Source organism: Anastrepha ludens, chromosome 6 (genome assembly GCF_028408465.1).
Source record: "Anastrepha ludens isolate Willacy chromosome 6, idAnaLude1.1, whole genome shotgun sequence".
NCBI classification, from domain to species: domain Eukaryota; kingdom Metazoa; phylum Arthropoda; class Insecta; order Diptera; family Tephritidae; genus Anastrepha; species Anastrepha ludens.
This window is the reverse complement of record NC_071502.1, coordinates 126,532,812-126,545,185: the sequence shown is the minus strand read 5'-3', so window position 1 is coordinate 126,545,185 and position 12,374 is coordinate 126,532,812. Positions and strand designations below refer to the sequence as shown.

Here is a 12,374-nt window from a genome sequence, read left to right as displayed (position 1 = left end):
AATGAATTCATGACAATATTTGAGTTTATAGATATATATATTTATTGAAGCATCAGCGTTATATTATAAATTACACAAGCGCAAACAGTTTACGACGGAGTGCAATTATAAGTTTACAGCTTCAACTTTGTGCGCCTCCAGTGACGCCTCTTTGCATTATACCTAACAAAACAAAGAACAGAACAGATTAAATTATAAATTTAATAAAATAGCATAGGATGAGCTTTACCTGATAGTATTCCCAGTACGTAAACGTATCCACTGGGGAACCGAGCGGTTCTGCTTCAGTTTTTTAGCAAGTTTTTGTTTAATCCTGAAAGATTTATGCGCCGCCTGTAATAATAGAAATTGTTAACATAAATACACAATTTTTCTTTATAAAATAGCAATGATGCGACAAATTTAAATGGATTAACAATTTACCATTCTATCTACTTTGCTTCGCTAGCAATAAAAGAACGTAATTTCGTAGGAATGGCAAACTTTATAACATTTTCATCGATAACTTAGCGTTGCCAGATAATAAATATTTTTCCATGTTCTGCGAAATATTTTTGCGTGTGCGACATATATGAGGATAATTCAGACATTTTAAATCTCACTATATATGTATATGGCGCTTACACCCTTTTTGGGTGTTTGAACGAGCTCCTCCTCCTATTTGCGGCGTGCGTCTTGATGTTGTTCCACAAATGGAGGGTCCTACGGTTTCAAGGCGATTCCGAACGGCAGATATTTTTTATGAGGAGCTGTAGCAGGTTAAATCCCTACTTATCCAGAATCGACAATATACTAAACATATGTCCGGCATGTGAAGGCACCCTGCACGACACTAACCACCTTTTCACATGCCCCATCAAACCCACTCATCTAACACCTCTCTCCCTCTGCACACCACCCGTTGTTGTTGTAGCAGTATCTTCGCCCTGTCAGTGTAGTGTAATCACCGGTCGTCTAGTTCATCTAACGGTAGGCACAGGAAACTAGCTGTTTTGACGGGTTGGGTCCAGAGGGAGAGAGGTGTTAAATGAGTGGGTTTGATGGGGCATGTGAAAAGGTGGTTAGCGTCGTGCGGGGTGCCTTCACATGCCGGACATATGTTTAGTATATCGGGGTCGATTCTGTATAAGTAGGAGTTTAACCTGCTACAGTATCCAGAATGTAATTGTGCCAAGGTTACGCGGGACTCTCGGGGAAGCTGGAGATCTTCGTCTGCAATAGGTGGTGGTTGGACTCCGATAACGGCATTCGGAGGTCGGGAGCTTAAGAAGGTGGTAAGGGTCTCCCGATGAATGTCGTTAATGGCCTGTCTGTACACTGTCTGATCCTAGAGTGGTCTGTCTGTTTTGTCCTGGATCTCGTCCACGTAGTTGAGGAAGTGTCTCCTGATGTGCCTGGGAGGTGGCTCAGGCTCAAGCAGGTGTCTGCATGGGTGAGGCCTACGGTGACACCCTAGCAGAAACTGCTTGCCGAGCATTTTGTTGTGCTCCTTAACGGGGAGCATGTGAGCTTCGTCATGCAGGTGTTGAATTGGGGATATCAGGAGACATCCTGTCGCGGTCCTAACGGCAGTATTTTGGCCGGCCAGGAGCTTCGTCCACTGCGTATCACTGGTTCCAGGCGACCAGACAGGCGCGGCATAGTTGAGAACCGGTCGGCCTATTGCTTTGAAAGTCGACAGCAACATTTCTTTGTCTTTGCCCCAAGTGCTGCCGGCGAGCGACTTGAGGACCTTGTTGCGATTCTGTACACTCGTTGCAATAGCGGTTATGTGCGCTGAGAAGGAGAGCAAGCTGTCAAAGGTGACTCCCAAAATTCTTGGGTTATTTACCGTCGGTATTGGGGTATCATCGACGTGCACCTGAAGTTGCAGCTTGACCTCCTTTGTCCAGGTGGTAAAAAGGGTCACCGTTGATTTAGTGGGAGAAAGTTTTAAGTTTCTCGCAGTGAAGAAGCGAGAAAGGAGGGCGAGGTAGTCGTTTACTTTGGTGCATAGGCCATCAATGTCATTGCCCGACGCCATTATCGAGCAGTCGTCGGCGTATGAGACCAGTGAGACTCCCTCTGGTGGTTGGGGGAGTTTCGAAATATAGAAATTAAAAAGCAAGGGTGAAAGGACACCACCCTGCGGTACTCCTTGCTTTATTTTTCTCTGTTATGAGGTTTGGTCTCGAAATATTACCGACGAGTGACGACCACTCAGGTAGTTCGCGGGCCACCTCTTCAGCCCTGGCGGGAGTGTCGACTGTAAAATGTCATCTAGTAGCGTGGCGTGGCTGACTGTATCGAAAGCCTTTTGTAGGTCCAACGCTACTAGGACAGTCCTCTCGCAGGGGCGGTTTTGGTTTAGTCCACAGTTTACCTGGGTATTTATGACGGTGAGTGCCGTGGTGGTGCTGTGCACTCTACGGAAACCATGCTTATGTGGGGCTGGAGTCAGGTGTTCTGCGAGGAGTGGGAGTAGGAGGGCTTCAAGCGTCTTCACTACTGGGGAAAGGAGAGTTATCGGACGATAAGACTCCCCTTGGTTGGCGGGTTTCCCAGGCTTCAGTAGTGGGACCACTCTCCCTAATTTCCATTTATCAGGAATGATGAGAGTGGCCATAGACAGGTTGAAGACCTTAGAGAGGAATTCTACTCCCAGTGGACCCAGCTTTTTCAACATCAGCATGTTTAGTCCGTCAGGACCAATGGCTTTAGATGGTTTCATATGTTTGATGGCCCCCTGAACCTCGTCGCTGGTGAAAGTAAGCGGTGCACTCTTGTATGGCAGTTTGCGCAACCGTCTGGTGGCACAACGTTTGGATCTGTCGACCGGAGGATGCAGTATAAATTGCCGGCTAAAATAGCTCGCGCATCTCTTCGGGTCCGACGAAGTACGACCGTTGAAGGTGATATCCACCTTGTCGTTGTGCTTCGTCGGGTTCGACAGGGACCACAGCTTGCTCACACCAGAGGTGAAGTTGCAGGACTTCAGATGTTCTACCCATTTGGTCCGCTTATGTCGGGTTACCAGTTGCCGGATCCTCCTTTATTCGAGGATCCCCGGGATCGGCCTGGCGTAGGCGATCACGTTCATTCGCCAGAACAGCTGCTTCTGCTGGGAAATTGGGGCGTAAGTCCCGGATCCGTCCAGCGGCTATGAAGCGAGCCGCGGCGGCTGTGATCGCCTGCGCGCACGTTGGTGGGAGTGGGTAGGGCTGCGAAGATGTCCTCAGTAAATTCCGCGAATCTGGTCCAATCAGCTTTGTTAAAGTTGATGTATGACCGGTGATTCGCGGAAACAAAGTCGGCCGGTCTCTCAATCGAGATGATAATGGGCAAGTGGTCTGATGCAAGCGATATCATAGGTCGCCAGGTTATGCTATTTATCAGACCAGCGCTAGCAATTGTTATGTCAGGCGAGCAGCTACAATTGCCCACTACCCTAGTGGGGGCATCGTCGTTTACAGTGCTGAACGTCGAATCGTCTATCTGCTGTCCCCTACGATCATTTGGCAGGCTTGAATGCCAAAATCGTGATGCGCGTTAAAGTCACCTACTACCAATCGGTTTTCTCCCCTGATGAGCGCACCAATATCAGGGAAATGTCCTGCCGGGCAGCAGGTGACAGGGGGTATGTAAATATTATATATTTCGAGCTCGGCATCGCCTGACCGGACAGCTATACCTTGACATTCTAAGGTGCTGTCCCTGCGGTCGATGCCTTCATCGATGAGACGATACTGGCCTGAATGGTGGACTATGAACGCTAGGCCACCACCGTTGTCTCGCTCGCGGTCTTTTCTATGCACATTGTAGCCGTCCCTGGTAATCAGGGGGGAGCTAGCGTGCAGTTTTGTCTCCTGAACCGCAGCTATCTTGATTCCAAACCGACTCATGAAGTCGACTATTTCGTCAATCTTGCTCGTGAGTCCGTTGCAGTTTAGTTGCAAAAGCTTGAAGCTTCGCGGGAGTGTCGTCGTAACTCGGGGGGTGAGGGATGCGTGATGTTGTCTGCGTTGGTCCTGCTGTGCGTTCCAAAAAATTGGTAGTAGCCTGATGTTGACTGGTGGCCGCGCCACTGGGGGCGGTTGCGGATGCAGAGCTCTGCAGCAGGGGCAACGTAGTCGCGTGTCCACTCACGGGTGGTGTGCAGGCCGGAGCACCTCCGAAAATGACACCAGCCACTGCAGGAATTGCATTGGACAGTTGTCAAGTTCCGAGGAACTACGGTCTGACACACGGAGCAGACTGTGCGGGGGACCAAGAGCTGCTGGTTTATCCCCGCACTGGAGTAGGAGCAGGAGGGTTGTGGGTTAGAGAGGGAGTTGTGTTGCTCGTGAGGGCTCCTTACCGTTGAGGTGTTGTTGGTGGCGGCAGTGTGACATGCCGGCACTGAGGGCAGTGTAGCCGCAGAGGCGGGGGCCGCCTGTGAGCGGGAGCAACACGTGGCCACATACCTTGTGGACCACTCCCTGTGTGTCTTAAGGCCTGAGCAGGTCTTAAGATGGCACCACCCGTCGCACTGGTTACACCTAACCGAGGTGGAGTTCGGGTGGAGCCGTTTGTGGCAGATACAGCAGTAGAATATCTCTGGTCCGGGGCTGTGTTCGACGCCACCCCGGAAGAGAAGTGATTGGAGCAAACTAGTTGCAATGAGTTGCTCCTGTGACGAAAGATTGGGGGTAGGATGCGGTACACTAGACAGGGCTAGTTTACTGGGGCGGCAGCCCTTGGTCGGGAAAAACCCGAGTCATTCCGGTAACGGAGAACTGGCTGCACCCAACCCGTCGAAACAGCTAGTTTCCTGAGCCTACCGTTATATGAGCTAGACTAGTGACGGGCAAACTCAGCACGTTTGCACCTTGCAACAGCGTGTGCTTCTGCGTGCTAAAAGTGCTAGGTGAAGAGAAGACACAGAAAAATTGAGCGAGTTGTGTCTGTGTTTGTATCCTGAATGAGAGAGCAATTATTCATGAATTCTTACCAGGGATACCAACTTTTAACTTCATATCAAAAAATTTCTAAAAAATTAGGTTTTTTTGATAGATTTTCCTTCAATAACTAAATTAAATACATATTACACTTTCTATTATAATAATGAATTAAGGTAATAAACAACAATAAACATGCAATAAAACATTTCAAAAGTTCGCGTAATACTGTTTTTTAATTGCTAGATGTAAAGAAGATTAAGGCCTCTGAAAATATTTAATTTGAGACTAAACTAAAATCTGACATATTGGAAAGCAATGACAGTTAAATCTTCAATAATATTGATCCCTGCATATACTGACGAATCTGTAAATTATGCACACTTATCTTATGATTACTTAAATGGTTATTTTTTTAAATTGATGTTTTTTAAATTGGGCTAAGAAATCCAGATTTTAAAATTGTTTAGCAAATTACTTTATAAAACTGCAAACACTCTTCAGCTACCGAAGTTTGTTAAATGTTTCAGAATTTTTAGCTACTGAATGATACCATTTTTTCTTTTATTTTTCATAAAAAGTGAACGTGATTGACAACTAATTTCGTCCATCTAAATCCAATACACTCTGACATGCACAACTGCATATAAAAATAAACAACCAAGACTATATATACATATATGTATATTAATTATCAATAATAAATTCAGCAATGCCCAAAATTGATTTCCACATTTAACAACTGCGGCAACTCTTACTCATAAGTTTTGACATTTCATAAATAAAATAAGTTTTTTCGTGATTTCTTCACTTTTCGACGACATTTTTTGAGACCGTAAGTTACATATTATTGTCGCATAAAAAACCACTAATATGAAGAGTATTTGTATGGTGTGGATGCATTGAAAGTGCTGAAAATTCTATTTAAAAATTTGAAACGGCGAACGTCAAATGTGTAATATATTACTCTGTTTTAATTTTTAATTTAGATAAACAAAGTTAAATAAAATATTAATATTATCATTGAGCCGTAAGCCCTGGCAGCTAGTGCTCCTTTTTTATTGTAAAATAATAATTTATTGTTATTTTCCATATATTAAATAAATAAATAAATAAAATATTAAATATAAAACATTAGGTTCAGCATGACCTCAAATAAAAGAACATTGTTAAATTTTAATCCGAAGTGGAATGTAACTTTTTTATGCAAATATGTAGACGGAGAATCACATTATGAGCTGCATAGGAGTGAATATGATAAATATGTAGGAGAAGAAAGGAAAAGTATATACAAATCCTTAAGTCTAACCGAAGAGTCCGATGCGATAGCGGTAAACTATGTGCCAAATTACAGAAGGTCGGAAAAATTAAAAAATTATTAAAATTTTCTCTAATCATTTTTGTGTACTTTGTCATACTGTGCGCATTGCCATATGCGTGTGATTTGAATATGAGAGCAAGTAAGTACTCACCAAGAATACCCTCTCTACTAAGATAATTTCCACAATGTTTTTTTTTAAAATGGAAACATGTTTTCCTATCAATGTCAGGTAACTAAATTGTGCTTTTTAACAGCATAAAATGAAAAAAAAACGCATTGTTTAAATAAAACATGGCTAGTTGAGATTACTGTTTGCTGTTGTGACCAGCATTTCTTAAAAAAAATGCACTAACATTAAAACATACGATATACAGTCGAACTTCGATAACTCGAACTATGACATCCCACAAAAAAAAATCGAGCTATCAAGATTTCGAATTATCAAATATAATATGCATATGTACATACATAGGTACATAAAAATCCATAAACAAAATAAAACCTGATGGAAAAATAAAACAATCCATGAAACTCAAGGGTTAGTAAACAATTTTATTGATAAAACAGTACATGCTTCAAATTATGTATAGTTGCTATATAATATTGTATGTGTATATTTTAAAATTATATATACATAATTAAGAACATTGCATGAATAGATGTATAGCTTTCATTCGTTTAAAGTAAAAAAGTCAGTTATTTAGGATTGACAAGAGGATTTTTTATTATGATCTTCAAAAAAAGCTTCAATATTATTTAAACCATTGTACAGAGAATCGGTTGTATGTTCATTGGTTTTTAAATATGACCGCAAAATCTTGAACGAATTTGCAACTAGCTCGTTTGAAACTGGTTGCAGCATATCATCTTGCAAATCTCTTCTATATCACTTTCGCTATCATGCTCAAATTCGGATTTAGATCCCAATAGCTCCACAATATCTTCATCTGTGGGAAACTCTGAAGTAACAATATCGTCATCCACATGCATAAAATCATTAAAGGTGACACCTTCTATACCTTTGATATTTTGCCAAGCTTCATATTCATTCTGCAGTTGAATTTCTTCCTTACTCCTTTACTCTTTTATGCGTTCGCTTATGAAAACCAAAGGAATGTCATCTTCTTGCTCCCATTCAGAATATTGACCGAAGCCGACTTTTCTAAAACAATTAGAGATGGTTTCAGGCTTAACATCGATATTCCATGCATTAGTTATTTCATCAACACAGTCCATTAATGTAATGTTAAGATTTTTGATTTAAAAAAATGCAAGTTTGATAAACTTTAATCTCTGTTGGATGTCTTTAGGATGGGCTGGGCAGTTGTCAATAAAAAGTAGAGTATTTCTTCCGGCTTTTCCAAATTGTTTGTCTAAGTTAAGAAGCCATTCTTCAAAAAAGGGTCCCGTCATCCACGCCTTTGAATTTGCTTTATAGTCGAGAGGTAACCATTTAACACCTCTAAAACAGCGGGGTTGATTACTTTTACCTATCAAGAGTAATTTAAATTTTTCTGATCCATCCATGTTTGCGACAATCATCAACGTAACTCTCTGTTTACTGTGCTTTCCTCCATGGCATTTCTGATTTTTAAAAGTTAAGGTGTTATCTGGAAGACATTTAAAGAATAAGCCCGTCTCGTCTATATTGAATACGTCCCGTGCTTGGTAACCTTCTAATAAATGAGGTAAAACATCACGTTGCCATTTCATAAAGTCTTCTTCGCTTACATCATTACTCTCACCACACGCCTTTTTATGACATATACCAGATCTTAGAAAAAAAATAACTTTAGGTGCCAGCTTGCACATTTATTTTATGAATGTACATACCTTCGTTTCCAATTATCGAGCCAACCAGTGCTTGCCTTGAAATTCGGTTGTTCTAATTTTTGACTAAATTCCAATGCTTTTTCTTTAAGTAATCCTCCGGATATAGGCAAATTCCGTGTTCTTGCCGATTTAAACCATTCTAAAACTGCTTTGTCCACATTTACGTATGTTGGCTTTTTTAGTCTCTTTAAACTCCCACTTGCTCCACCACTTTCGATTGCAGTAATAACCGTTTGTTTATTTTTTAAAATAGCTGACACTGTATTTGCCGGAATAGCATACTTTACAGCTACATCTTTTTTTCGCGCACCCATTTCTACTTCCTTTATTAGTTTAAATTTTTCATCAATAGATAAAGTTTTTAAACAACGTTTTGATGACATGTCAACAGATTTTATTTTCACGTAAGAACTACTAATAAAATACCTGTGGACTTAAACAGTGCAGCGACCCAACTGCTGGCATCTGTTTGCTATAAAATAAGCAACACGTAATAAGGGGATTCCCCCGGAAATTCGACTTATCAAAGCTGGCGCCAAATATTCTGTTCGAGTTATCAAGATATTCGAGTAATAGAAGTTCGAGCTATCAAGTAAAAATTACACACAATTCTCACTCTAAACGCCATTGGCAAGCAATTTGATTCGAGATATCGAAGTTCGACTTATTGAGGCTCGACTGTACATACATACTTATATGTAAGCGAAGACAATTTTTTCATTCAGAAACATATACACCGATTTGACATGCGAATGTTCAAACTTCTTGATTAAAAAATCGCCTGTGCTTCTTGATTACAAAAATTATAAAAGTAAATAAAATAGAAATTTGCAAAGATGATGTCAATACTCAAAGAAGCGTTTCCGATAAAACAAAATCAAAAGCATTTTATTATTTAATATGAACGATCTAGCAAATTCCAACACTTCAAAATCCGCTAACATGGAATGAAGTCCCCCGTATCTGGTAACTTTGGTATTGGCAAAGCTTCACTCTCTTTGCTAGCACGCTCTGCTGCGAGCGTGCCACTCTGCTGCCCGTCCCTAAGCTAGACGAAGACGACCGGTGATTACGCTACAAACAAAGTTACTGCTACAACAACAACGAAGCGTATGCCAAATAATAACCATAGTTTTTGACATACAACCCTGTATTTCTGTGTAATATAGTAAATATATCATTAATTTTACGCGTCAAAGTAAAAACTAAATAAACGGGATGCAGGCAAAGAAAGCAGGTTTGTTGAATAATTCTAATAAAATGTTTGTTAGGTATTATTAACTACGCATTCATATAACAAAAAAAACCGTGTGTCCTCTTATTACTTATTATAAAATGTAATATCGGATTGTGAAAGCGTTTTGCTTCCATAATTTTTTGAAACCTCTGTAAACGTCGTTTACGGATTTTCTCCAACTGTTTATTATTAACAGCCAAATGCGCAATTAAATTAGCTATTCCTTCTCCTTGTATTTTCTTCATATCATTAATAATAACACTGCGTTACGAAAACGAACTTTTTTTCTGTCCTATGAACCAAATATACTTTTTCGGAAAGGGAAGAAAAAAAAAATACACGTGTATCGGCGATTTTCATGTACACGTCAGAATTTTTTTTTTATGTATAAAATATAGAGCTCGTAGTCCGCCTGTGTGAAAAACTTTGGATAAATTTTTAACCCTTTTTCCGTGATCCAATCGCGCTGAATTTCTGCAGGCAGACTCGTGGAAATGTTTTTATTATGTAAAATTAAGAAAACAAAATTTCATCAATTCTCAAATTTTCTTGAATTTTTTTTTCTAAAAAAAAAAATTTTTTTCTAAATTTTCGGCATTAACTTGAAGGGACTCCAAATTTTTAAACAACTATTAACCTTTAATTTATTGTTTCATACAACACACTCTCTGCCGTTTGTGTGTTTGTTACAGTTCCGATCATCTGACATTTGCGCTACTAGGAGACGTATACTTTGACAATTGTTGAAAACGTCTTTCTGTATATTTCATCTTACGAAAAATGCAGTGTCCCACTCGAACGTTTGTGGCTTATTCGCACCAAGTAAAAATTTTAAAAATATTACGAAAAGAGTGGTTAACTCGTTTCAGAAAATATTCAAGACTGCTTATGTTCCTTACTTGTGGTATACTCCGGAAATCGTGTGCGACTATTGCTATAGAAATTTATGCAAGTTTACTGATGGAAGGTCAACAATAAAGTACATTGTACCAACAATTTGGCTACCACGTACGGAGCACTGCAGTGAACTGTGCTACTTTTGCGTAACTTTTGCTCAAACTAAAGGGTACCAATACTTTCGCCGCAACAAAATTCACTACGCTAATGTAGAATCGGTTATTCCAGTGGTTCTGTACTCACCAGAAGAACGTATAGCGGCTTCAATGGAGATTTTTGATGATGTTCCCGAATTAAGGGATGGAGAACTAACAGTAGCACCGACAATTCTATCAACATTTCTTGCATCGAATGCGAGATGCGGGGAACCAGGAGTATCGGAATTTGTACCAACACCCAGTGAACTTGGGACTGCAGTGCCGCATTTAGTAACGCAAGCCGGCTTCAATGACCTAGTACGAGAAGGAAATTTGTCAAAGAGAGCAGCCGAACTCTTTGCATCACGCTTTAAGCAGTGGAATATAGTGGCGGCTGATTTTAAAATAACTGACCCAAATGCTTACAAACGCAAAAATAAAAGGTCTAAGTTTCTTTAAAAGCATTAAAATTTTTAATGTAGCAATTTTTAATTTTAATATAATAAAATTCATAAAAAAATTCGGGGTTTTAAATCTCTATTGTAATGCGGAGTGAAATACCTTTCTTTTGATACCCACATCGGCATATCTCATGCAATTTTTTTTTTAATTTCGAACAGGTGGCAACCCTGTGAAACATTGTCAGTGGCAACACCTAGGTGAAAAGTCTAGAAATGTGATACACTATCTGTGTGCCCAATTTCATTCAAATCCGTTAAGCTAACCCTGAGATCGTGTGGCTATACAGACATGCATACAAGAATTGCTCGATTAAAGTTATAAAATACAAAAAAAAAAAATTGTGACGTGTACATGAAAATCGCCGATACACGTGCATTTTTATTTTTTATCCCCTTTCCGAAAAAGTATATTTGGTTCATAGGACAGAATGTGTGTAACGCGGTGTAATTAAACAAACTAAAATCACCAAAATATTACACCATAATAATTTCCATGAAAAAACCCTTTAACAACAGTATTGACAGCTGATTGTCAATTTTGCAGGTAATCTGCCATATGTGAACGAATAAAGATCCAGCGGCTATGTTGGCTGGGTAATGTCGTCCAACACCAACTAGCGCGCTTTGTTAAACTCGGCCAAACTCGAGTAAACGGTTATCGCGCCAATTAAGAAGATACTTGGTAGAAGAAAGTAATAAATTTACTACTGAAGCACATTAGTGAATAAAGATTTATATATTATATTTTATTGTTACATAAAATCATCCGAATCATTTCCATCATCATAATTGCTAGACATGCTTTCGGGCTTAAATAATTTATCGTAACTACGATTTTCCGCTTCTGCCCTTCGGCGCTTAATGTCTTCTTCTTCCCTTTCCTGCTGAGCTCTTAAAATGTGTTTCTTTTCCCTTCTCTCTTCGGCATCACGCCCTTCCCTTTGGCGACGTAAATCTGGATAATCTTCGGTTTTCGTTTTATTTAGCCGATTCACAATTTCATTTACTCGTTTCTCAACGCGGATTTTTTTTACACTTTTTTCGCAAAAATAACCTATTTGGCCAACATCCATATCTGGTGTTTTCTTAAGGTTCGACCATAATGTGTAAACGACATCTATATTGTTGATTTTATTTCCTTGAATGCTGTTATATTTCACCAACTGTGCAGCGTCATTAACGAGAGCCTGTGGAATATCATCTATAGCTTGACCCTTTAAAAGAAATTAGTATAAACAATCTATTACGTTTATTACATAAGTTGTATTTTCAAAAAAACTTAAACATTCAACAAATAAATTCAAGTAAATTTAAGAAGTAAAATTAAGAAGAATATTTACAACAAAAACCAAATACTGTGTAAAACGACTTCATAGCTTATTTCGTGTGTTTAAGTAAACTTAAAAATTTATTCAAATTTTATGAAAATTTTATTTTAGACGAAACTGCATTGAACTTACACGATTTTCGACTTTTCCCCCCACTACTGTTAGTTGTTTACGCGACGTTTTCTTAAATTTCAATTTCAATTACATTGTGATCGGACGATTGCGTTGGCGTTTCAACCACATG

At 39.6% G+C, this 12,374-nt stretch overlaps 1 protein-coding gene across 3 annotated transcripts in view; it reads right to left on the bottom strand.

The window, feature by feature from the left end:
* Window positions 1-18: 18 nt before the first annotated feature.
* LOC128865742 (60S ribosomal protein L39) overlaps window positions 19-12,374 on the bottom strand; it is a 28,769-nt gene continuing 16,413 nt past the window's right edge. The window contains exons 1-3 of one of the 3 annotated variants that reach the window (XM_054106058.1): window positions 424-529; window positions 230-333; window positions 19-162 (exon numbers count right to left, since the gene is read on the bottom strand). In XM_054106058.1, coding sequence (XP_053962033.1) covers window positions 114-162; window positions 230-333; window positions 424-426 — 156 coding nt within the window. In that variant the 5' untranslated portion in view covers window positions 427-529 and the 3' untranslated portion in view covers window positions 19-113. Of the gene's footprint in view, window positions 163-229; window positions 334-423; window positions 530-11,485; window positions 12,017-12,374 lie in introns of those variants that run through there. The other 2 variants (XM_054106057.1, XM_054106056.1) reach the window with 2 other exon arrangements.